At 41.3% G+C, this 27876-nt stretch overlaps 1 protein-coding gene across 1 annotated transcript in view; it reads right to left on the bottom strand.

Moving 5' to 3' along the window:
- LOC140646209 (pinopsin-like) overlaps window positions 1-21329 on the bottom strand; it is a 94089-nt gene extending 72760 nt beyond the window's left edge. The window contains exon 1 of the mRNA XM_072849785.1: window positions 20993-21329. Within this exon, the coding sequence (XP_072705886.1) occupies window positions 20993-21329 (337 nt within the window). The remainder of the gene's footprint in view (window positions 1-20992) is intronic.
- Window positions 21330-27876: the final 6547 nt, after the last annotated feature.

Raw genomic sequence — 27876 nt, 5'->3', positions numbered from 1 at the left:
TATATTAGCAAGCAGACAAAACCACTAAAGTTTCCTTTAAATTATAGCTAATCATTTTTCTTCTCTACACAGAAGACTGGAGACTCTTAATTACACACCTTGGCAGGAGCCATTTCATCTTTACTCACCTTTTATTATTGAGTTCTACTGACATGACACAAACTACATTTTTCTCTGGAGGACAAGAACTGTGATATATGGAATCCCAAACCACAAAAGTTCAGAAAAAAGATCAATATTTATCTTTTTCTTTTTGTCACAGTAAGACCTTAAGGTCTGTGCTATACCTGAACTATTTAATATCACTGAAATTAACACCACTGTGCCTTGACTTCTAATGCTTTCAAAACAACAAGGGAAAAAGAGGAAAGCACTGAAGGGGTAATTCATAAGAGATATTAAAAGTTAAAAGAATTCCATGTGGCTCGTGGTTAAAATATACTAAACCAGCCTAATTATTTAGAAAAATTACAAATACTTTGAAAGAATGAAACTGGTGTTTTGAAAGACAGAAAATGATGAAATTAGGAGCCATAAAAAAAAAAAAAAACAAAAAAACTTTTTTTTCCAACAGTGAGATACATTCAATTGAATTGGCTGTGAGTAATGAAAACACCTATTACCCAGGTGAGGAAGAAAGAAAAACAACAGAGGCCATGGAAACCCTCTCTCAGTCTACTTAGCGTGACCTCACACGGTGTACATGAAGTCACAAGATGTGCCCGGACCCTCTACGCCCCAACACTGCAGCTCCATCCAACCTTGCTGATGAAGGGCCTTCACCTTAACACGGAAGCCAAGACTGGACAAAACCAATATAGGATGCACATCAAGAAATAACCCTATTCCAATACTGTGGTACATTATCAGCTCCAATGTCTCTGTTTGCTAAGAATAGCCTCAGCTTTTTAATTTAAAAAAGTAATTTTTTTTTAATCTCACTCCTTTATCAGTTCAATACCTGAATCCTGGGAAGATACAACTATCATTTGATCAATTATAGCAGATACACAGGCCTAATTTGTTGGACTGAAACAACATCATTTCATAACAAAGGCAAAACCAGGTTTTGCGTCAGTATTTAGTTTGACACTGGCTGGAAGTAAAAAACAAGGATCAGGTGTGTAACAGTTAGTGAATGAGCTTCCAGCAAAAAACTAATGATTGCCTTGCCCTTTACATGCCTTTCAATAGCAGCCAGTATGATCTTCTCCATAATTTTTCCAGGTACAGAGGTCAGAATAACAGGTCCGTAGTTTCCTCGATCTTCCCTCATGCCCTGCTTGTAATCCAGTTTGGATAAAGCAGAATGAAGTTTCTCACTTTTCATTGTGCCTCCTATTTTTGTATATCAGAGTTTTCTTAATGTCATATGCACTTAACTGTTGTGACCTTTGCCAGAAATCCTGCAGTTATCTGGTATTCTATTTCACGCCCTATCTATTGCAGTCATACGAATTAGTGAGAATCTCAGCTTTAAAACAAAAAGCAATTAAATACTTTAGAAGTATGGCTGAGGAAAAGACTTGGTTGTAATTTTCATAGTCTTAATAACCAGAAAACAAATTTTAAAAATTAATGTAAGTTATAAAAAGAAGAAAATAATTATAATTTTAATTATAATCACAATGCTTTATGGTAACATTTCATTCTTATTTTGCAGTAACATTTATGACTGGGTAGACTGCGTATATTAATTTCAAGTGAGTAATGTTTTCTAAAATTGCAACAAAATTAAGTTCAAGAATTGCACATCTAAATAGAATTTGCCGCCAACAAATATTTAGGGCCTCAAGCTGGTACCTAGCCAAATAACTCCACAGGAGTCAATCACAGTGAGAAATGTAATTTGTTCCCCCAACATTTCATGCATATACAAGAACAAAGCTGAGGTTCTCACTGAACAGTACTGAAAGATGACATAAAAATCCACGGCAGATTGCATTACAGGAATTATTAAAAAATTAACCATGGAAATAAGTGACTTTGAGACAAGCCAGGTCTGAGGCATGAGCCTTTTCTACACACCAATTAGCTGCAGTGAGTAGAGTGCAAGAAATTCAATTTCAAGTCATAAACCAGGACAGGCATCCATTTATAGGACTACCATCTGAGACATTATCTATTATTTACTTTTATTTAAAGATCTGTACATTTCTTCCTGGCAGCACAGCACAGAGCATGGCTCTAGGTGAAGGACACAGCAAATCACTGTTTTGTTCCCGCAAGCCTCAACGAAGAGCGTTAACATTTTCGTATTAGTTTTTGCTGTTTTACGCTGCTCACTGATGTAGTAATTGGAAATGGGATGCAGCTTGCTGATGGTCTGTAGGTTATGAAAACCTAAGAATCCCAGAGATTCAGCCTACACTGCGTAAATGTTTTGACTACTAACTTATGTACACATTTGCCCTCTTAAAGCTCCTGAAGGTCATTATCCTACATCCTGATTAGAGTCCTGGAGCATCACGGTTGCATGATGTAATGTATATACTGCACTGTATTCTGGTTATCAAGGACCAGGGGCAATGAAAAGAAGCCACAGGTAAGCTTAGGCAGACTGAGCTTGGAGGAATGCAATAGCACCTTCTTCAACAAGACATTAATGGATCAAAACTAAATGCAAGCTGTCACAAAAGGCCAAGATGATTTTATCGCACCCAACCTCCATGCAGGTTGATTTTACCCACTCACAGTCATTCTCTCATAGCTTTCATCCCCTCATGCTCTCACAACAACCAGCACAAAGGTCTGTGTTCAAGAGTTCTGTCCAGGATCTCTTTTGTGCAATGGGGAGAACAAGGTTCTCCGGCTATCAGTTTGTCAAATCTCTTGTTTATGGGTACCTCCCTGGAAACAAATTGGGTTTTGGATAGAGCTTTCACACCCTTCAGGTGTCCACTGTTGTTATGAAGTGGTCCATTGGTTACAAATCCTGCCCACATGAACCTTGGTATGTCTCAGGTGAGGCTGCTGCTCCCTGTTTGCATTTCCTCGTGTGGAAAGTATACCTGCCTGGAATGTACTCACCTGCATGGGCACCGTCTCTTTCATGGTGAGCTACCAGGGAAAGAAATCGCAGATGTGATGTGCTGTACCCTTGATGCCATGCTCCTCTCAGTGGGGTGCAGGGTCCTCTGCCGATGAGCTCTTACGCTCTGCTCTTATCAGCTGGGAACAGTTTTCTTTGTTACCTGCACAGGCTGTTCTTCTAACTGTTCTTCTGCAGTTTCTTCTGGCGTTTACGCCCGTTCCCCTTCGCACATCATCCATACCAACCTCAGTAACTCCACGGCAAGTCCCTACGCTTCCCGATGCCACTGCAGCCCATGGCCAGGCCAAACCCAGCTGCCCAGACCAACGTGCCCAGACCCGGCTGTGAGACTGGTGCAAGGCAGGGAACCAGAGCCCACCTGGCCGTGCTGCTGTGGAGACCTAAGGCGTGAGGGAGCCAGCTGAGCACCTCAGGCGAGCATCAGACTATCTGCCAGTCACATATAAAACGCAGGGGGGAAATCAAGGGGATAGTAAGTGCTGGGGTTCCCACATACCATCTAAAAACCCTGTGCTAACCCCAGAGGAACCTGCCAGCAGCAGAGGTTAACCAACAGCAACTCTGTCCACCACCGCTCAAATATGTTGCTGAAGGAAGAGAAAATAGTGATGCTCCATGTATTTACGAGACTCCATACATATATATGTGTGTATATAATACCTATTGCTATGAGGCAGCTTTAACATAATATCCTGGTTAAGGAGATCACGCACCTGGAAGTAGAAGAGGAGCATGAACCAGCAGCTGGAGGGCTAGGACTCACCAAAAGCCATCCCTCGCACCCCTCCTGTTGAAGCCAGGCCACTGTGCAGTGGTGAACAGTGAATTCGGAGAGATAACAAGCAAGAAAGAGCACAGTGTGGTGAGGAGATTTACAGGGAAGGAAGAAGCGTGCTCTGGTCTCCACCTAGAAATGCTGTGTTGGTAAATACCTAAAGCCAGCAGCAGGTAGGTTTCTCAGCAATGTTGTTATGTGTCGTACGTAACACAGCTGGGTTCCCGTCCCTCTAGTCCCTCAGGTTTCAGCTGATAAATCTGCTGCTCTATTAGCTGGAGAATATGCTAAAATGCCCTGTGGCACTATGAGATGGAGATAAGTAAGATGTAAAAGGAGGAAAAGGGGTTTGTTACTAAATGCACCCCAGGTTGGGAATACTGGGGAATCCTGCGCTGAGGTATTCTTCTGCTGTTTTTTCTGGCTGACCCAAGGACTTAGAGGTAAACGCAGAACAACAGCAGTAAGAAACAGCCCTCTTCAAATCAAGGCTCTTACTACCTCAATTTTAAGGTTTCAAGTTTAATTCCAAGTTGTGCTACTGAATGGTATTACATAAATATGTTATTGAGTTATACAAAACTACTTTGATCAGTGACTCAGTGCTGTTTTCAAGGGAAATAACTTTCCTGAATTTAAATGAGAGCATTTCTATTAGTTCTCTACAGAAATAAAACACTCCACACATGAAAATGAAATATAAACAATTTAAGCAACTTAAAAGACATGCCCTTTCCAACATATTTGCACTTCTGTATCTCCTTAGAAGCCTTTCTGAAAACATATCCTAGTATCATCCCTCAGGGACTGTGCATGAAATACAATTTCTAAGTCTAGTATTCACAAGAGAGGTTTGGAAGCTGCAAGAGGAAAAAAGCAACAAGCTCTCTTTCTAATGGTAGCTCAATCTTCAGGTGAAATTTTGTCAGCTCTGGGCCAAGGTACCTCACCTAACACCTGCCACAGCATCAGAGACTTTATGAGAGTGTACATGGAGCAATCTCTTCTATCATCAGCTTTGATTCCACTTTTTATGTACTAGTTAACGTTAATACTAATAAGGAAAACAACTGGGCTCTGCTTACCTTAAAGTCAAAGCATTTCTTCCACAAAAATACAGTAATTTCCATCACAGCAGTTGCTGCCATCAGAGACTTCCTTGCAGGTGAGGAGGTAAGAATATTATAGTGATAAAAGCAGAAACTTTCAAAAGCTGACTCACTGGGCAGAAGGAGGGGGAGCATTTCTGTGATTTGTCGACCTGACCACTGACCTCCTCACAGCATATGCACTTCTGCAAAAAATCAGAAACTACTGCGGCACAGCATCATGGGGGAAGAAAGAACAAAACTTGTTAATTGTGGGAAAAAAAAAAAGTATTCCATTTTGCTTTCTAGCTCCAAGTCTTATAACACACCCTTGCCTCCTATGGTCAAGATAGGGAAAAACCTATCTCATATACAGTCTCCAGTGAGGTTCTGCAGGTTACATCTCCTCTTCTTGCATGATACCGGAATTGCCACAAGTGGCAATGAAAATGTTGATCAGCCTGCAAAATCTGGGATAGGCAGCCCAGAATGAAACAAACTCAGCTAAACTAACAGAATGCAGTTAAGTTAGTTAACAACTAACAGGAAGTTAACAACTTCCACAGCCGCTGGGTCTAGTGGGAAAGTAGCATCAAATGAGCAAATCTGAGAGAGAAAGAAATAAGAAACTGTGAATATGGAATTTCACAAAATCATTTTTTATCAAGGTTTTTGGGTTTGGGGTTTTTTTTCCCCCATTTTTTGATAAGAGAAGCACAAATGAATATTCAGAAGGGATGCAAACAGGTCTGGAGAGTGGCAGACATGTGGCTGCTGTTCCTTCCTCACTAGCCCCCAGAATATTATCCACTTTCTCCTTTTCCCTCCCAAACAAAAAAGAGATACATATTTTATGGGCCACAATCCAGCTGCCAACAGATTTTGGCAGAAGACGCCAGACATTTCCAGAGTTAAAAAGAAAGCCCGCTGAACCTAGAAGACTTGACAAGGTTAAGATGAATAGACTCAAAGTGAGCACTGGCCTTGGTGGACAACCAACCAGTACTAGCCTGACTTGCTTGAACTTTACAGCTCAGTATCTACACTTCAGTGAATAAACAAATGACAATAAATCATTTTATGATACAGCAAAATCACAATGTGAATATAACAACCCCCGATAAGCTCAGTACCAATATAAACAATACGAACTGCAGAGGAATGCATGGATGCCTCAGTAACTGGCAGAGGCAGCTGAGAATGGAATGTGCTTCCAAAACCCCATTGGCTGTATTTGGATATACCTATTAAATATCTATGTAACAAACTAGAGTAAACGGTCAAAGCAGTCAAATATTCTTGCATTTGGTGACTCTTACTCTACTTGAACGCTCCCACGTGTTAGTCATCAGATCACCATTTCTTTTTGATTTTTAAGGCATTAAAAGCACTTCTACTGATTTGAAATTTAGAAAATATTTCCCACAATCACTTGTTACACATTAGCAGTTACAACCAGTTTTTAAATGCTGGCAGTCTAGGCTTTCAAATATCAACAATTCACTTTGAATAGAAGTAAATACACCAAATGCTATTTATCAAATGCTTTTTAATTTATCTAATTATTTGTTTTCTTTTGCTTAGATGACTTGTAGTTGTGAGTCCTTTAGAGCAGGCAATCATTCCCTTCCCTAAAGAATTCTCTTCCTACTTAACTCTAATAGGAGTCACAGTTTAACTCTGCACTTGAAAGAAATCACTGTGAAATCACTGTTGCATCCAAGCCTGCTGGGACAAATCTGACAGCAAGCATTAACAGTCCTGTTCAGTAAATCTTTCCTGCTCTTTTCTCAACAGTCATTTCTCTATTTTGTCCTTTCTACGACATACCCTTCCTTCTGTGTTTGGTGATGTCTTCAATACAAATAGTATGTATTCATTTTAATAGTAAAGAATTATCATTTTTTTCTTTCTTTCCCCGCTTGCTGAATTTTTAAATGTGTACATGTTGTGCTATAAGGGTGATCTTAATTCTTCGCTGTATCTTGTGTATCTATAATGTGCATCACTGAGTAGTACTATGCTTTTCTGCTATGTTATTAATATGCCTATCCATCAACCAACCAACCAACAACTACTCCTAGTGGCATAAATATAGCAAAGAATTTCCTTTTGCATCTCAATGATACCAGCACAGTAAAAAAACCCCAAATATTAATTTCAGTCTCACTTTCCATATGTTATGCAGGATCCGTTTGCATTCTGGAAAGCAGGCTAGCACTTGCAAATTCAGCCTCCTAAAGTGGCTACCTCCATATCAGTGTATTTATCCAGCCGCCTTAGGGAGTCAGAATAAGAAATAATGTCAGCACTAGATGGAGCTCCTGTACAGCAACATCTCAGGAGAAGTCTTTGGGGCTCGTGTGCATGTGGAAAGCAGGGATGGATGTACAGCCTTGGCGCAGGAAGAGGATGCTCTCAGGGCGGTCAGGTTCACTGCAGCATCCCCATGTCCACGCCCACGCTGTCCTGCAGGACCCCCACCTCCCACCAGGACTGCTCCTTTGCTTTCCAAATGGGGGGAGATCCCTGGGACCTTCCTTCATGCTGAGCATCTGCACAGATGTAACGTGGAGCATGTAGTCTCAGGGTTCTACACATGGGTATAGCACCAAGTAAGCTAAGAGGTGAAATTACAGAGTATTATCATCTGCCAGCCAGGGAGCCGAACTTCCACCACAGCACATCTAGCTAACTTCTTTCCTATCAGCCTCTGCTTTTTCACTGAATGCAACTGCTCATTTTTAATAATAAAGGTATATTTCTAGAGATTTTAAAATTATTCTATAATCTGCTTTTTTTGGCAGTTACCATTCCCAGAGATGGAACACACTACAAATATTTACTCTGCTGAGTCAAGTCTCTGTCATAAGGTCTAGTGGTCAAATTGGTTTTTATAATAACTAGCTATTAACAGGTCAATAACTAGTCATATTTGATAATATGAATGCAGTGTCAAAATATGTAGACCAGTCTTTACACTGCCCTTGGGCCAAGAGTTTCTTGTGCAGTTTTACAACCCAACAACCTCACATGCTATGGACATGGGATGAAAGACTGGAGAAGGCTGCTCTTATCTCTATCCAAGATGACTTTGCTGGCTAAAGGATTTGCAGTGAGGAGAAGTGGTATTCTCCATTCCTTAACCCCTCAGAAGGGCCTCACAAGAGGAGATCTTTTGCTACATCCATTAAGAAATGGTTTGTAACTGATGCAGACCGAAATCCTTTGCAGTACATTTCATCCAACCGACAAGTCTAATCGGCAACAATGAATAGATCGGTGGAAATTGCACTAGAGAATATAGTAGTGGATGTATAAGGAGGTACGACATATTGGGACAAGCCAGCACAGGTACCGTGGAGGGAAGCCATCCCTCACTAATTCATTAGAGGTCCGTGGCAGTGCTATGCAGACGGGTGATATGTTCGATAAAGCCTACTTGGATTTCCAAACAGCTTCGACTAGCCCAAAGGCTCTTAAGGATAGTAAGCTGCCTTGCAATAACGGAGATCTTCACGTGGATAAATAATTGATTAGAGGCAGGAAATAAAGAACAGGAAAAAATAATTAGTTTTCTCAGTGGAAACTGTGGCCAGCAAAGTCCCCTACGGATCTGTGCTAGGCCCTGGGTTATTCATCACATTAATAGATGATCTGGAAAAAATGGTAAAGAGTGAAGTTTGCTGATTATACTACGCTGAATAACTCAAAATCAACAAAAGCTGACTGCGAAGTACTGCATGAAACTGAGTCACTGAGCAGATGAAATGCAATACTGATGTCAACTGCCATATGTGGCGAAAAACAGTCCTAGCTCTAAATACACAGCGATTGTTTCTGACTGACTTACTGCTCTGCAAAGAGTGTTATGATCGATAGCTTTATGCAAACCACTTCCACTAAGCAGTAATGCTCAGCAGCATTTAGAAAAGCAAACATCAGGGCTCATTAGAAAAGGAAAACAGAGAAAAGAAGAGAAAATGTGAAAAGGTGGATGGGGGGAAGATTATTTAGTATTTCTCATAGTACAAGAACTGGGGTTTCAAATGAAATCATCAGGTTGCAGACTCAGAATTAACAAACAGGAGAAGGTACTCTTCTTTGCATAGTACATAGTTAATAAGTGGAATTCCTTAACATATTACATTGTGCATAACAAAATTTTGCAGGCTTCCCAAGAGTAAGCGGCCTGGGAGATAAATCCAGGAAGACCTATTAGACTCAAAAGTACTACTTCAGGGATAAAGTCCCTACACCACAAATCACAGGCTGCTGGGACTATGTACTGGAAAAATACCATTGGATGATGAAAGTTATCCTAACTTTAAGTTTAGTATTCTAGAAGCATAGCTGGGCAGCATATTTTTGAATGGCAAATACTTAGTATGTATATATACACAACCCTTTGCAAGGCACAACTATTATTTAGTTATTGAAATTATAAGAAACAATTACAGCACAGTAAGAGGCCATTACCTGCTTATATCTACTATTAATATTTCTTTCCCAAAGGTCTGAATGCCACCAACCCCAGAAAAGATATTAACACTTGTAAAACTCTTACTCATTCTTATCCACAAATTCCTTGTTAAACACCCCTTGATGCACTGACCAACAGAGAAAAACTGTTATATGGAGCAAACCAGATGGTGGTATGTCTACTGCTCTTATCACAAAGAATATTAAGCTATGGCTTTGTCTTGCCTCATAACCTGCTTTCTACCCATTAGAAAAAGCCCATTTAAATCCTGACTGGCATATTTATCTGGCAGCCTTTCATCCTACTCCTCTGATGCAGTCTTTGCCTCTCACAAGGATATTAAACAGAAATACACTTTCAGTTTTAAGAAGTACACGCAGTAAAGCAATCCTCGACATCCTCACGCAACCGTTGCTGGACCTCGGCCCTCTTGCACTGCCACACGCTCTTTCTCTGAAAACTGAACAGACCAAAAACAGAGCAAAATTTGGCAGTTTGGATAAATTAAGGCAAACTGCTGGGATTTATTACAAAGACTTGCATGGAGAAGAGCTGCTTTGTGCACCACAGTCAGTGTACAGAACATATACATAATACACACCCACATACCATGTAGATACTCCACCCTTTCATTAAGAGGCAGAATTTGTAACTCCTCATCCCTACGATATCACTTCCTACCCTAGAACTGTTTCTAATTAACTCCTGCCGAACCCGCACCGAGGCAGACGGCTCAGCGGCAGGGATGGCCATCAGCCTCCCACGCGGTGCTCGCCCTGCCGCCGGAGGTGGAGGGGCAGGCAGCGCTCCCGACCACCACGCGAGATCCCTGCTCCAGGTTATTCTGCCTCGTGCTGCGCAGTGCGCTAGCAGCTTGCATAATTTCATTCGGGTGATTAAACATGTCAGTGTAAAGAGGTCCCCTGGTAACTTCATAAACAGCCTGAACGTAGAACAGAAATTACCTACAAACTGTAAATTTGGCAAACAATAATGCTTTGGTGTGCATATGCATGTAAGAATTAAGTCTAATGCAGACCCAACTGTATTCAACCATTGTGTGTTCTAAAATTTTCATAAGGACAAGTTAAAGGGGATTATCTATGTTTTTGTAAAATTCATACCATTTCTCAGGTCAAAGCAAATCTTGCCAGATGTTAGCGTGCTATTTCAGTACTATCTCAGAGGTCTGTACTAGACTCGGACAACACTTAGATACCAAGCGATAAAATGCTGCATATGCGAATTAACTAATGGTTTTGAATCTTAGAAATTGTTAGAGTCCTAATCTAAGCAAAGTTTTACCTTGCTGTTGATTTTTAAAGATGATCAAACTATTCCTTATGAAAAACTTTCACAATCAAGTCTGCTTTTTTCTCCCCTTTTTTTCCTGACAGTTATTCGGTCCTGAACAAATTTCTATTGTTATAAGCCTCTATGAAAATAATTCAGCTTAAAACAGTTTCCGTCTATTGACTTGTCTGAAGCCTTCTCACTTTGATCCCTTCTTCCTATGGTTATCTACTATTTCTGCTCTGGATAACATTAGTGAAACCAATAGAAACAATAAAACAACAGGGGAAAAAAAGAAACAGCATAGAAGATACAACTGAAAAACAACACTAGAAAATTAGCACACAGTGAACGTCTGCCCCTAATGAAACACTACGGAATATATGTAAAGATTTACAGCTTACCCCAGTGAGTCACTAGCCTTCTGCATCGTGGCTGCTATACTTTCATAAGGAACAGTAAAAGCTTGTATCTGGCCATAGAATGAGATTGTACTTCCAACATACTGGCATCTGTCTGTGAAATGGGTTTAAGAAACCAGAAGCAGGAGAAGTAATGTAATTTTGCCACATTTTGGTAAGAGTCGTTGGCTGAAATTGCCCACAGCAATTGAACCTGATGCTGATAGCTGGCATCAGAAACCTTCAGCCAAAGGACATGAAGTCTAGCACTGTTATAACACAGCAGTTTTAAAGATGGTGACAAGGTGACCTTGATTAGAGGCATTACTGTCTGGACCAGCGAGAGATGAGAGGGGAGTCAGGCACCCCCAGGGAACCTGAGGCTTCACCCCTGTACGGGGTGAATGCTCGCTCATCTGCCCCCCCTCATCCGCACTGGGCCAGCGTGGCACGGGGGGAGAGAAGGGTAACCAGGTCCCAAACCACTCGGGAGTCAAAGCACAGGGACACTTCATAGAAAAGTAGCGGTGGGATGTCAGGATGAGGAAGCGGCTACCCGGAGTGGTGCCCCCTTGCATTTGCTTTCTGCAGATATCAAATGTTCATCCTGCCTGTATCAGCTGTGGGAAAATTTACAGCAGCCAGGGGTCATTTTGACTTAATATTTAAAAAACCAAACAAACCACAACAAAACCAAGCCCACAAACCTTCCAGTAATAGGAGGCATTTGGATTATTTAAGTAGTGCATCATGTTAGCTGTGAAATCAACAGAAACAATAAGTGGTCTGTGAATCAATAGAGGCTGTAGTTTATTAACTTATTAGACATTTACTGAATCTCCAGTTTCAGAAACAGTTTATCAGCTAGTGTTGATACCTAGAAAAATACAAATCTAAATGGGGTAGCTCCAGCTTTTGAAGAAACTTATTTTTCCATGTCAGCACACTCTTTTAACAAACTACTGCAAATGATTCTCTCATCTTAATAGACACTCCTAATCAGAAAAGTGGCAGACACACTAACAGAGGAAAAAAACACACAAAAAAAAGGTGATTACTTTAAGTGTGAAGTATTGGCCACGGCTGAGAAAAAGGGGAAAAAATGAAATTGATAGTTATTACCTATTATTGTGTCATTATTTGGAACTATGCCAATGGTCCTCTATCCCTTTTATCACGGAAAAGCCTGTAAGTGTTCATTTGCTTACTAGACTGGAAGATGTAGCATTCTGCTTAAATGCTTCCTAAAAAGAAATGGACATAGAAAATGAATGTCATCAGTTAAGAAAAAGCCACTAGGTATATAACTTGGATTTAAATAGCCAGAGATAATATCCTCTCTCTGGTATACTTCAGGGACTACAAGGGAAGTTTAAAAGCTTTCCAAAAAATTATTGAATTCTGTTCAGGTGTGTCAGCATGCAGATGGTATTACGAGTTACTAGAGATTATTAAACACATAGTTAAATAGAATATGATTTAATAGCCTTTCACAAGCAAAGTCCACTGCTCTCTAATATACTTTTTTGGATTGAATATTGCTTATTTACTGGGCTCTATTTCATTTTACCCACTGAGGGACCAGCAAGCCAGCTACATTTTAGTAACATATTTCTTCACATGTGTGTGGCCTGACTACCGGCACAGCTGGTTTCTGCTTTTTCCTAAAGTAATAGAAAACTGACATCAGGCATAGCGTTGCCTGGATTAATGCCATGACCCAGGATTAGGGAAAAGGGCCTCCAAATGCAAATGATTAAACTTAACTCTGACAGAAACGCTGTTCCATCATCTCAAACACAGCTTACAGCCATGACCTTTTAGACCGTATTCACCGTCAGGATAATTTTGCAAGAAATCCGATGTGGTCTTTGCCTTTAAGCTCCTATTCCAGGTCTCTATGTAAAGTGATGTTATTTGTGTACTTCCTTGCATAAAGTCCTTAGCGTCCTGCAACACGTGGCCATAACGTAGAGCAATGTCCCAGAACCACAAGTATGCAAGTGAACTGCAAGCATGGCTGCTCAATAAGGAAGCATCAAACATTGGCAGAAATTCGTAGTCACTTGCACATACATAGAAACAGACTTTGGGCATGGGCAGAATTTTTTTTTTTACACAGGCAGCTGCCAACTACACACAAAAAATGCCAAAGAAGTTATTGATTTCCTTACAGAATTCTTCTGTCCTTCTGTCCCTCTTTCCAGGGACATGTACACAAGCTGGTGTCCACCCTTCGCTGTTGGTATCTCTGCATGTTTTCTGCTGTTTTCTTTTGGTCAGGCATAGACTCCAGATTATCATACAACAAAACACAGCAGAAAACATTAAGGATGGCAGCCAAGGGAAAATACGATGACCCAACCTACACATGGCTGCTGGTGCATGCTGAGGGTACCCGGGGATCAGCGACCTGTTCAGAGCACACTCCAGCTCCTGTTTAAGCCATGTGCTTGAATTTCCACTGTGCTGAAAGCTGGGAGGGGTGAGGAGGGGGGAAGTGGGGGGTACTGGTGCACCCCACAGTCCCACTGCAGTATGGTGCGGAGACGGGGCTGAGCTGGGGCTGCCCAGACAGGAGGGAGACAGGAGGGAGAAGCAACCATGCCTGGCAATACAGACAGCGACTACACACCACGGGATCTGACCTAACACTGTTAGCATCAACACCCATGGTCTGCAACAACTTAAAAACATGGGCAAGTTGAATGAGACCTTAGGGGACGCTCTGCCATAACGAAGGCAAAACCTTCTCTTATCCTAAACCAGTGTTCAACCATCTACCAGAGTGAGGTCTCTGATTTCAGGAATAATGTTCAAAGCACCACATCAGGTCTTCCGTTTCCACTTTCTCCGCATGATATGATTTCTTCTTTACCAGCTTTTCCAAAACTTTTGCCCAAGCTGACTCCCGGCTCCAAGCACTTAAATTGCACACAAAAGCCCAATACTTGTGCTCTACAAATTATCTGTAGGGAGAGCAGACAGCATTTTCCCTACATGATGAATGAGGGTTCTCAAGATCTGAAAGAGGACTTGGGCACCTCTTCATGGAAACACAACAGATGTCTTCCAAATACTCACTCTTGGACAAGTGATCGTCCACTATTCCAAGTGATTCCAACATTGTACAGTGTTTAATGCCTATAGGAACTAGAAATAAACTAAGAAATAAACCCAGAATCCAGGAAGAGGACACTGAAGTGGGGAGGGAATTGTAAGCAAAAGTAAGAAAATGACAGAAAGACAAAAGGAACAATAAGCACACTATTTGTGAGGGTCATCTCATGACTCCAGAGAGGTACAGAGCAAATATCTACCCCTGAGCTTGGGCTTCTTTCATAGCTGGTGGAGATAAAGGGGCGCTTGTAGGGCACAGCTCATATCACCCTGAGGAGAACATCTCAAATACGTCAGACAATTTGCATGCTGGCAGTACAAATTTGTTTTTCTATTGATTATTAAAAAAGCCCAGGGGATTGGAAAGTGTCTGGTTTTAGTCAGGTGTTTCCCATCTATCTCTAAGGGGTTCAGTGTTTCATTTTTCCATGTAAATACAGTGCTCAGAAGTGTATTTAATAATATACCACTACCTCATTGATTAATTATTTAAATAAAAAGAACAGCAGGCTAACTTCAGTTTCCCTAGAGAGGGGATACCACAGAGGAATTCAGATTACATATCTCCTGATTAAGTACTTTTGTCTTTCCATCTACTATACAATCCAACGCTTATCAGGTGCTTGAAATCAAGCAGAAAAATTCAGGACAAACCATCAGCCACAACACTGTATTAAAATAAGTAAAGCCCTCTAGGTAATGACAACTTTTCTCCTTTTTTAGATAAAGGAACTGTAGGCACATTTGACCTATTCCCGTTAGTCAGACCCCTTTTTTTCCCCCCCTCTCTTTGAACCAGCAGAGTATTTCTGATACTGAACAACCACCTAGGAAAGCTTGCATGGATCGTGTTAACTGCAGGCATAACAGCGTATACACTTCAAACAGAGAACCTTTTGGGGGCCTGATGCAGAACTACGTTTTCCTGAACATTACTGATTAGCTGTGCTTGCTATCAGCTTTATTTATAGAAATACCACTTTTAATCCCATCCCAGGCCCACTGGAAAAGGAGCTATCCATGTTCAGTGGGCAGGTGAGGAGCTGCTAAGAGCAGCTTTGCACTGGGAGGTGAGTACTTGCTGTATCAGGGCTCAGGAAACTTCATGCTTGAGCTCTCGCAGGATCAAGCCAAGGGAGATTATGTCTTTACTCCTGGAAATAAATGTATCTTCTCACAGAAGAGCCATTCATTTCACCTGAAGTCTCAACTGCATCTCATAAGCAGAGCATTTCCAGTATGTTAGAAGTCTGTACTCTAAATTTAAGTACTTTAGTTTAGTGCAGTGAGTCTAAGTCACAGCATATAAAATCAAGGTAAAAGATTAAGAAGAAAATTACTTGTTTAAGGTCACAAGGCAGCTGAACTTTAAAACAAAATCATGAGCAGCTCCATTTCTCATTCAGTGTGTTCTCTGGCAGTGTACAAGGGAATAAATCAATAACTGCTTTAATGTGACTGAAAAGATTATCTACCCATATAGCTGAGTACTATGGGGTTTCTAGAAAGATTAAAGTTCTCATTTAGATAGGACCTTGGTTTATCAATGGACATAAAGACACATACACATGCCTGCCTTCAGTTAGAGCAGGTTTAAGAACATAGCCCCCTCCTGCACCCAGGACAGACAGGACACTGTGCGGAAAGACATGGCCTTGGATCACACAGCTTTCACATGGCATAAGCATCTCTGTGTCCTCTCGTGTAGGGATGTTCACTTACACAACACTAACCTGAATTCATTTTTTAAAATGAAATATTGGAATCAACTTCTCAGGCAAACTGCCAGGTATTTTAACTACCATGAAGGCCAAGGAAGAGAAAACAACCAGCAGACACGTGAAAACATGAGCTAAGAGTTCAACAGTCACAAAAATATCCTTGCTAGTGATGCGCCTAGAAACTTTTTCAGCATTAGAATCTAGTGTTGGATTTCCTGAGCCAGAGAAAGCTTCATCTTTCCCATATGTATTTTAATATATTTAATATTTAATCCTGATATGGCATGGCATAAAGTAGCAAGTCTGAAAATTAACTCCAGAAGTTATCTGAGCCAAAATTCTGCCTGTCCTACATGTTTGGGAAGTCTACATTAGTGCAAGTATCTTGGGAAAAGATGAAATGCTTCTGAAAGTTTTCATCTGTCCAGAGATTGGAAGTGTTTAATAAGGCACTGGAGAGATCATGTGTTAGATGGTCAAAGCTGCATGACAAACTTCATCTGAGGATGGCATATCACTTTGTGTATATATGGTCTCTATGGGAGTGTGTTACTAAATAATGTATTTTCCCTGAATTAAAATCTAATACCTAATCATTTCATGATATATTTAACAGTTCTTATTTCAGCTTGCTTGCAAAGTTTACTCAGAGTTCAGCTAGGAAAATGTGTCCTGTCCTTGTGTCCTTTTCCATGTTTGCTTAAATGTATAACCATGAGCCTGTCAAACCGTGGCTAAGTGGTGGGTAATAGGAGCAAATTTAGCAAATCCATCCATTTCCCCAACTCAGCGACGTGCAGTTTCCACTGCAGTGACCTACTTGACAGAGCTGCAAACATGCACAAGCACCAGGGTAAAATCATTTACGCTGGGAACAGCCCATGCTGTTCCTCCTGTAGCTCCATCCCTAATGCTCCCCCAGATCAAGACCCAACAGCTCTAACGCTTCCATAACAGGTCTCATGATATTGAATGTTCTCCTTAAAATCCGCATTACGTGCTTATTGATCAGCATCTGCACCTCCCATTAGCTTCTAAAACTTCTGCTTTCTGTGAATGGTTTGAAATCACAAAGCAGACATGTGGAAAGCAGCAACTAAATAAACCAAACACCTATACTTTGCCCATATTTTTTTCCACTGTGCCCATGGCAACCCCGTGGTGCTGGGTCTTGGATCATGGTTTTTAAGTGCCTGGGGTAAGCAATGTAAAGTAAAGAACACAGTAAAGAACTTACAGCTTGATTCCACAGTAAGCAACATCAATGTACATTGCACTGTCAATATTGCTGGGAGGAGAATCAGATCTGTAGAATCAGATCTGCTTTCCAGATCACCTCCCAGGGCAACAGTTATGTGATTTTTAAAAAGGTAAGACACTTTAGAGAAAAAAAGAGTGATCTCTCACCATGCATTTACATTTGAAACAAATCTCAGCTTCCTACTTTCACTGGCTCAGGTTTCATCCAGGCCACAGACCTGGGGGATAGCTTCACTCTCAATTTGGTTTTAAACAGGAAGAAGGAGGCTTTCATAGCATCACAAAACAAAGTAGGAGGGGAAAAAATAACCACTAAAATGCAGTCCTTCTCAGAAGCCTTTTAAGAATGAACTGCATTTAAAAATATTTTAACAGTTTGAAGTTGGCTTAGGCGTGTTTTACACATCATCAAATACTCACCAAGTCATGAAGATTAGTTGCCCACTTAAAATTTCTTAATGATTTAGGAAAATACTGTAGTTTAAAAAAAAAAGGTACATACCTTCATTTGGTACAAGAAAGTGCAATTCTACTGAAGCCAGTGAACTTACTGTAACATCATCTGAAATCCTGGCCCTATACTGATGTTTATCCTAGTAGGATAGGATCTATCCCGTGAGAAAAAAAGGAGCAGATAAGAATATTGAAGTGTTTATTCTTACAAAGCTTGATGTTGAACTTCAGTTCTTCTTAATTACCTTTCCTACTACACATCTCTATTCTGGACCCTGAGCATTAGGACCATTCCTCTTAGCCTTGACAGGCCAAAATCAGACATGATGCACAAAGGAGGGTAAGCTAATTTTTAGCGAATAGAAAGTATGTAATCCTTTTTAAGAATAGCTAAGGGATTGCAAGAAAGTGTAAATAACACAAAGAAATGTCCTCCTCCCAGCCTATACAGTTTTGCCATTTCTGTGTTCTTACATGCTCCTTTTATATCATAGCCTCATATAGTATTTTGTAGTCTTTGTGGCTTTTGCATTTCTGTTTATAAATTTAATCAGCTTTGCCACTCACAAGGTAGTCACAGTGATCAGGCCAAAGGCTATGATCTAAACTGTAATACTTAGGTGTCAAAAAATCCTCTTGCTGACAAAAAGCTTCCTTAGCCTCAGTAACTACACTGCACCAGTCAGTGAGGTCTTAAGCCACCAGCTTATAACACAGAATATACTTGATTTTCTGCCTCTTGAGTTTCTGAATCACTTTGATAAGTTTTATACAATTTTTCCAAAGTCCACAGAAGACAAGAAAAATAATCCTACAATGAATGAGACGCTATTTGTTTTTTCTTTTAGCAATAATACATGCAAGTGACAATAAAAAGCTCACAACTCTCTCATGTCACTTTCCAATAGCCATTAAAAAAATTAACCATTCCATTCAATGGATCCTTGTTCAGCCTGTGATGCTTACAGCGCTGAATGAAAAAAAAAAAAATCGTATACCTAAGCATTTTATTGTCAAGTGCTATGAAGACCTGCAAAAGCCATCAACACACTGCACACCTACAGTAGCTCTTTTTTAGGACACTTTGAAGTACAAAATTTCAAAAGACCTGATGAATAATGATATTTATTGGCTGATATAATCTGTCCATAGATACCTATAAATGTTAGGCAACCTGCTACCATTATTTGCTTTTACTCATGTTATTTTCCAGTGAACATTTTTTAATTATAACTCTGCAAGCAAACTTCTTCAGTATGCCCTTTATACGCACTAGTGAAAGAAAAAACGTTGTGAGCACTGCAAGACTTCGAGAAAAGAACTGCAAAATAATTTTTTTTAACACTGTCACAAGAAGTTTCCATGTGCCCAGGTCAACAACCACCTGCATTTAGGCTGCCTCAGCCGCCCAGGACACCCCGCTGACAGCACCAACACCACTCAGAGGAGCTGAGGTCACCTTTGGCATTCTGGGTTTTGTGTTTTTGTTTGCTTGCTTGTTCCTTGATGATCTAATCAATTTTAAGAATTATACCAGAAACTCTCACATGAGCACAGGTATCGCAATAGCACAGAAATCTGCACTCCTGCCACCTATCTGATTTATACAGAAGATCTGACTTAGAAGAATTATTCCATAAGCAAGTCACCCCAGGAGAAACGTACCCATTTGCTGGTTTAATTCCACATTTACCAGGGTGGTAACATGCAGGTATCCTGACAGAAGCCAGCAGGCTCGAAGAGCACCTTCAATATACTTTTTTTTCTAACCCCTTAAACACATATGTTTTTTCCCCTCCCTTCAAATGTTATTCTCCTGTCCCACCCCTAAATAACAAAAAGGAAGCTAAATCAAAGGATGGAAAAAAATCAGCCCAAACCTCTTTCTCCCCGAGAAGACTAGTTACTGAAATATTGGAATTCATAAAATTCACAAAAAATGGAAATGAAACGTGGAAGGAGAAGACATGTCGTTCTGCTCTGCACAGATCAAACCAAAAACAGCCCGCCAAAACAAGCCAAGGTATTGTTGATAATGGGGTCTATTTTTGGATGGCCAAAGTCAGTGTTTTTGTATTATACAACACTGCTAACTCCCGAGAGCTCACTTTGGGCAAAGCAGCAGTTTCCCAGGGGAAGGTGCCAGGCTGAGTTAACTGTCACCAGTGGAGCACACGTCTGAGGAAGGGAAGGGTACCAGAGACTACACCACTGGAAATAGCAAGAGCTTATAATTCAGGTAGAAAACATGGGTTTGGATCCACAACCTGACCCTACAACAAGGGCTGCAGGAGCACTTCTCGGGCCAAAGTGCCTTCACGAGACGCACCACAACTCCAGGGTGGGAGAAGAGCCAGGGATGCGCTTGGTCCTGTCCTGGTGGCCCAGAGGCACCAAGCAGGACGTACAGCAAGAGGGAGCTGTGCCAGGTCCCCCAGTCTGGGTGAGATAAGGATCCCATCTAGATGTGCACCCACAGGCTAGTTTATGCTTTAGTGGACCTTTTTTTGAACTTAGGAATAAATGCAGAAAGGGTCACTGCTTGGTGATACAATTCTTGAAATGATGGGCCACCTTGGAGGGATGAAGGCTGCCCTCTGACTGTGCTTTTTCCTTTGTCTTTTTTTAATAATTAAAATAATTTTCAGTTCAAACGCTTAAATCTAGCAGTGCAAAAGCTGGTTGCAGGAAAAGTTTTGTCTGGACAGGAGAAGAACGCTGAACACTGTTTTACCATGGCTTTGATGCACACTGACTACTTCCAACAAATCTATTCCTATGACTTAATTTGCTATTGAATCTGCAAGCATGTAATTTTAAAATAAAGATTTTGCTTTGGGGGAGAACAGAAAGCATCTAATGATGAAAACTGTCATTATCTGGGACATGAGGGAATTCATATTATAGATTGATAGACAATTACAAATGGTAAACAGAGTACTTTTAGGAGGCTCTGTCCATGACAGAAGCAGCACTGAGGGGCCTGTAGTTCAGCGTTGGCACAGATTTTCCTGAAAAAGAAGGAAGTATTATATATGTTCATACACTTAGTCAAACTCCTTTCAGTGGCTTGCCTCTTTCTAGATGCCATTTTTAGCTCTTAAAAACAAGTAATTTCAAAAAATGGGGTATGTTAGGAAATATTTATCAGATCTGTGCTACTCTTTCATAAAGTCTTTTGTTAAAATGTTTTAAACCATGCATTTCACTCATGTTTGACCATAACAAGGCAATCAAAGCATCCATCTGTTTACCACAGAGCAGCAGCGAGCTCACTGATCAAGTTGTGTCACACACCGGTGTTAAAAAGAATAAGATAAGAGAATTATCATTGAATTCTTACCAAAGCAGGAATTGACAAAGCCATACCACCTACAACCATGCTCCCCTCCAATCCATTTGCCATGGATGTTAGATGCAAAACTGAGGGTAGTGCCCGAGATGCACACTAACATGTCGCTGACACTGATGTTCAGAAGGAGCATGTTGACTGGGTTACGGAGGGTTTTAAACTTGCAGAAGAGGATGAGGACAATCAAGTTATTCAAGAAACCAAAAAACAAGATAAATCCAAGAAAAACAGCCACTACTGTATGCCCATTTCGTGAGAGTCCAGCCCTTGGCTCAACAGGATCTGTAGGTGCACCAAAGCTCAGGTTGTATGTCCAAGTGTGGTTCATTTTGGACTTTGACCCGGATCGGTGAGGGCAGAGATGCCAGGTGCCCTGTGCTGAAGTCCTCCAGCAGTTTCCCAGAAGCGTCCCTCCATCACAGGTCAAATCATCTCAGGAATCTTGCGATCGTCACTCAGCTGAGATACCTCTTAGATGGTTATGCAGGTGTGAAATACTGTATTGCAGCACAGGAGTATCTTCCTGCACTGTGCCTTTCCAGTGGTCAGCTCTGCAGCTAACTCCAGGGCAGCAGTACCAAGCAAACAATCACCTCAAATTCATCTTTGTTATTTAAACCCAGGATCATGTTAGATGATCTTTTTTGAATTTCAGAACGGAAGGTATCTTAAAAAGGTGCTTCAGCATGGTCTCTTCCTTCAGAGCAAATGGGCAGCCCTTCTACCAAAGGGCAGCTACTGCTGTTTCTTCTGATGATGGGCGTCCTTCTGAAAATAGAGAAGAAAACAAATGGTAAAAACAGAACAACCTTTTCCATACCAAGACCAAAGACTAGGTACATAATTTACTAACAGTTCCTCCCTTTTTGAACTGCAACAAATATTTCTCCGTCTTTTCAGTTTTCTCTCGGATTTTCAATGGAAAAATCAGTTTGTTGATGTTTCCTTGGCTGTTCTAAACAGTTTTTCCCTAGCACACAGTTTAGCATGGAGAAGGCTATTTGCACCTTTCTAGCAAAGTTGCTCAGGTGAGAAAATGCACGATAAGACATATCTTTTGCAACAGCTTCCCAGAGGAGGAACTGTATCTTCCTCTACATTACGTCAATCCACACCAAGTGAAGCTTCAGTCTTGGCTAGAGCTTCATTAAAACTATTAAAATTTTAGGAGGAGGAGAAAGTATTTCTTTACCCAGAAAGACTCATTTCAAGCGCAGTCCCTGAAGCTCTCCTGCTTACAAAGGCTGGCAGAGCTGTGATATCAATTTCACTCTCCCACATTTACCAGTGGACAGATGTTCTGCTTCATTATTTATAAAGCAGCCAAACACCCAAAGCTTCATCTCTCTCCCACCACAGGCATGAATTTGTAAACCCGCACACAGTGAATACACTCTGTGTGTGTATGTCATGAAGCAATAGCAGAGTGCTTAATGTGGATGCGTAACTGCTTAGCCAGCCTTCTGCATGGTTGCAGGCAAATTCTGCACAGACGTTTCTATAAAAAGAGATGGAAATATATATAATGTGTATATATATATATATGTAGGAATGTCCACTCCTCAGTGCAAAATGCATGATACCCATAGCTTGCTGAACTAAAAAATATGAAACCTTTTCTTTTCATAAGTCATGTGCTCCTAGAATGATTACACACATTTTAAAGAGAAGCCTCTTCTTCATTACCCCGAACCACTGATTTTTGGACATTGGCTTGTAGGAAAAGATGTGTTAACCAACTGGAAAAATGAGAGTTCAGCATTTACCGAAGATGCAGAGGTTATTTGTTTTTTTTTTTTCTTTAATCACATCTTTGTGTCATGGTTTATAGCAAGTATTTCTTCTTACTATTTCCCTACTTTCACAAACTCACTGTGGTAAATATGTCTCATTATTGCAGCAATTTTGAACTGTGACGTATATGGTCTGTCTTTACTTTCTCTTCTGATGAGTCAATTATGTACACTTTGCAGACCTTCTACTGTTTGGTCATTGACAATCATCTGAAATGCTGGTGCTTTCTACTTTTTCCCCCCATTTAGGAGGTACATGGTAATTTAGACTGGTAAGGGTCTCAGGTAGCATATCTAAAAGAAAGAACATTGGAAATCCTCTTTCTACCATTTTGAAAAAAAATTATCCCCTGTCCAATTCTGGTTGCAGGTTATAGAAGGAAACTAACTGGGACTAACTGTCAATATACTTTAAATTTACTCATAATTATGTTTAAAGGAACAGAGTCAAAGTTTAGTGGAACAAAACACAAATGAAATAACAACTGATTAAAAAATACGATGCTGAGCATTTCTCAGTCACTAATTGTATGACTGAAAAGGCAAATAGCTGCACTTTTTTTTGGTAGGAAAAAAGCATGCTGGCATTGTGCGCAAGGAGAGCTTCAGAAGGAAGAATTCGCAGGAAAACAAGATGTACAGTGAAATAAACTCAGTAAGTAACCATTTGTAGATTTTTTTTTTAATAATTCTGCTTCCACCCTAGCTTCTACCAAACTAATCTATTCTTTTTCCATCACTTCAAATACAGTTTTGTCTAATCCGTTTGCACGTCATTGTTTATTGAGGAATGCAACTAAAGTCAGTTCTATCTGCTCCTCCCTCCTGCAAAGCATATTGCAGAATCTGGCTTCAAAATCTGAAGAGACTTAAATCTGATTTACATGCAGATTAATTTCAGTTACAGATGCAATTTTTCTTTCCAAGCTGAACTGGTTACACCTAGATAATCTGTAGCAAAGATTATAGTATGCCATCATAAATGTTTCTATGTGGGAAATACCTTCACCAGAATAATCACAGGCAAAGGGTCTGAATAATATTTATCGCTAAAGCATCACAGCCTTGGTGTTAGACAAAGCCAAAGGTTATAATCCCCTTAGCAAATACGACTAACTTTATATATGTATCCCTATTAAGCTCAAAACATAAATAACATTTAGATCTTTTATACACAGTCACATACATCCTGCATTCTTAAAGACATATTAAGAGTTCATATTTACAGTGCTTGTAAAAGGACGTTTACTCCCTCGATGGGGTTCAGCTGATTAAAATTTAGCAGTCTGACATCAGGTGTGCAGGCACAGCCCAGTGCCCAGGTCATTTCTCCACTGACTGCAACCCATCTGGCTTCAGGAGGATGAGTTCTGCCCTGGTGCGCTGAGGAAGGACCTCTTAACGCCCAGGCAAGAGGATGAGGCCCTGGCAATTCAGCACAAGATACATTTTCAAAAGTTAGTACGCACGCTGTGAAGGTCAAGCCATGCAGCCACTTGAAATCAAAAGATGACAAAAAGGATGCATGAAGATGTGTTTCGAAAAGTTTGGGGTGAACTTAAGAGAGAGGAGTCTGCAGAGGAAAACATCTGAAGATCTGGGCTGTGTAGGAGTAAGTCTCTTATTAGTAGCTCATATAGAAAGTGCTAAGTTTTTTACACCTGTGGATGAAGTACAAGCCAAATTCAGATTTCAATAAAGCTTCTAAACTCCCATACAAATCCCTTGAAGAATGGGCGTAATTCTTGCCTAATGTTAGCATTCAGCTGAATAATACACATTTTTGCTGAAAAACACCTGAAGATGGGCTTGTATGCTCAAAGGTTCACTTTATTTTTTTTCTCCAGCCAGCCAGCTTGGTTTAATAGAGGTTACTTTGCAACTCTGACAACCCTGTCTTACAGGTGATACTCTGTGCTCCCCAAGTCTCCACAATCTGGCAGGACATCCCGAAGCCTCCTAATTTCTAGCAAACTCAGGAGCTTGCAGGATTGAACTCTACCTAATTCTGCCAATTATGCTTCTCAAAAACTGTTAAAAAAAACCCAAAACAATAAAACCTACAATTGCATTCAAAACAAATAAATGAGTATCCAGTTTCTCTCCTTGAATTCATTTGAGTTGGTGTGGAATGGAAAACATACCCAAAGTGATAGAAAACATATGGCCAGGTGAAACAGGCCAAAAGTTCATTTAACCTCACCAGTTATTAAATGCTTCATCTGTTAACCGGTTCTGACAGTAGTAATCTAACGATACAGCAAAACAGACACCCGTCACTGCTTGCACTTTTCTCTGAAGCAGTCTGTTGGAAAAAAAGGTTTCGAAAGATGTTATATCACCTTCTGGGAACACGGGCATTAATACTGAGAGCGTAAGGCTTCTTTTTGCACTTGCCACCGTGCATTAGTTTGAGCAGTATCCTACAGCAGTGAAGCTGTTTTTTCTTTCTGACTGCCCCAAAATAAGTACTAACTTATTGAACATATTAGCTTTAAGGGTTTAGGATTGCTTTGGGTTTTTTCTTAAATGAACTCATTCATTATTTCTAATTGGCAAATTCTTTACCATCTTCCCTTGCAAAGTTGTGCAACAGGGCAAAGATGATGCTTAATTCACTTTAAATATTGAACAGCTGATAAAATTGCATAAAATAGAATCAAACTTCAAAATCATTTTGGTAAAAAGTTTACATTACTCTTACATTATTCTCTTGTGATACAGAGGAGCTATAAAAACCCCCTTATATTTACAACATATGCACGCAGCCTTAATCAGCCTGTTGAGTCCATATTAAAATGAATTTTTAAAAGGTGGTTTTCCCTCATTTATGAGCTTAGCTTTCTACTGAAAAGTTAAAATTTAAAAATATTCATAAAATGTCAAAGACATTCCCAGCTGAAATTTTATGGAGGAGGAATCAGTTTTTTGACCTGATGCCAGAATTATGGCAGGAATACTATATTTTTAAGTTTTTATATGCTAAACCTTGTTTTCCAGACCAGAAACTGAACTATTCTTAACAGCAAGCAACCACAACCAGAGGTACCACCTGAAATAATTTTTTTCAAACACAGTTGAAAGATGGGGGACTGAACGGGACTTTGCAACACTGAAGACAAAATTCTTGGACTATTTTTTCCATGCCCTAAGTCACACTGTGAGATGTCAAGAGACCCAGAGGTAGGTCTTTAGAAGTAATCTAGAAGACAGAGAGGAGGCTCCCAATGTTTAGGTATCTCCCAGCTAAACTCTCCCCAAAACTGTGGGAGAACCTCTGGCACACAGACTTAGACTTACTCTTAGGAATTCACCTTCATGCAAAAGCCAAACATGAAAACGAGAACGTAAGTGCAGAATACATGCGATGAAGTCCACCGCTGCTTGCCACATTTGAAGCCATACTCTTTACTCGTGGGAAAATTCTAACAGCGTGGTAAAACAGCGTGAGAAAACCCTGAACCATTGCTTTTGAAATAAAAGCTACTTTGATATAGTATTTTAAAAGTTAAGGCAACCCCTCCTATGTGCGAAGAGGAATTTTTTGGCACAGAAACGTCTATGCTAACAGTAAATGAGACGGACCCGCTCCTGAGCTGCGCTGAAGCCGTGAGAAGCGTCTCTTCAGAGCCTCAGCCGGGATGGCTGCAGCAGGGGAACACGGAGCACCTTCTCAGCGCCCGGCTCTGCCCGAGCTTTTAAACGCTGCACCAAGCAAAAAGCCTCTTCAGCCAATCTCAGTTTAGGACTTCTCCTTCACAAACTTTTCTACACTTATTTGAGAGGGGGCTGGCATAGAAAACGGGAAGAAAAACCCACCTGCACCCATCATCCGGAGCAACCCGAGGGAAAAAAAAAGCCACCTAAAAGTCTCCGGCAAAGGCGTCCTGAGCGGCGACGCGGAGGAGCCCCGGCTCCGGCACCCTCCGGGCGGCCCCCCTGGGCGGCTCGGCCGGGCTCCGCCGCCGCGGGGGCGATGTCCGGCGGCAGCGAGGGGCGGGCGCCGCCCGGAGGGGAGCACCCCCGCCGCCCCCCGCCGCGGCTCCCCCGCGCCCTCCCCTCCGCGCCCGCGGAGCCGCGGCTCGCCGGGCTGCCTGCCGGCAGGGCGCTTACTTTCCGCGGGATGGACGCGGTGGGCTCGCCCTGCCCGCCCGCTTCCTTCTGCTTCTCCCTTCCCAGGCGGGCTGAGAAGAGACCCAACTTCGGGATGGTGGGGGGGCGGGGAGGGAGAAATAGATTTTTAAAAATAAATTTAAAAATAAATAAAAATACAAGAAGAATGCCAAGGCACGGCTGGCACAGCTCCCGCCCGCGGGCTCCCCGCGCAGCCCCCGCAGCCGCCGCGCTCCGCCCGCGCCGGGGCGGTGCTGCAGCCCGGGCCGCCCCCGCCCGGGACCGGCGGCACCGGAGGAGGGGGGCGGAGGGGGGCACGCAGGGCCCCGCATTTTGGGAGCCCCTCCGGCTGCCTCCTCCCTGCTGCAGGGGTGCTCCCCTCCTGCACTCCCGCCAGGGTCTGCCAGGGCATCTCTGGTCGTGGGGCAGGTCTGCACAGAAAGGTTGGGCTGTACGCTCTGCGCGCTCTTACTGCTATCAAAGACTTTTTTTTTTTTTTTTTTTTTTGCAAGCAAGCAGGTAGAAATACCTGTTCAGCAACAGGTCAGGAATGCAATTTAAAAATGTGTCAAAAACGTAACAGGCATGTCTTGTGTGAAATTCATCGGTCATCTGCTTTGTCTGTATTTTCCACGTGTATCTTTACATTTTCAGCATTTACAGATTGAACAAGCACTATGGCTACTGTGTGCTGAAATCTGTATTTTCAGAATTACGTGTATCACAGAAATAGCATATGGCTTTAAAACTATGTAATACTGTGTCTTGCTGTTACTACTACTACCTACTACTACTCTTTCAGACTTCCACTGCTCTGGTCTTTCTACAGGAGAAAAAAAGCCCATGTGGCATGAATTGCTGGATAAAACTACTAGAGGAAAAATATTCCGGAGTATACCTTGCTCTGTTGAACACCTCAGCTCTGCTTCTTGCTGAGCCTCTAAAAAGAGTCTTTTAAATTGTAGATCA

The sequence above is a fragment of the Ciconia boyciana genome, chromosome 1 (assembly GCF_034638445.1).
Source record: "Ciconia boyciana chromosome 1, ASM3463844v1, whole genome shotgun sequence".
Lineage (NCBI taxonomy): Eukaryota > Metazoa > Chordata > Aves > Ciconiiformes > Ciconiidae > Ciconia > Ciconia boyciana.
Note: the sequence above shows the minus strand (reverse complement) of the source record. Positions and strands in the feature narration are given on the sequence as shown.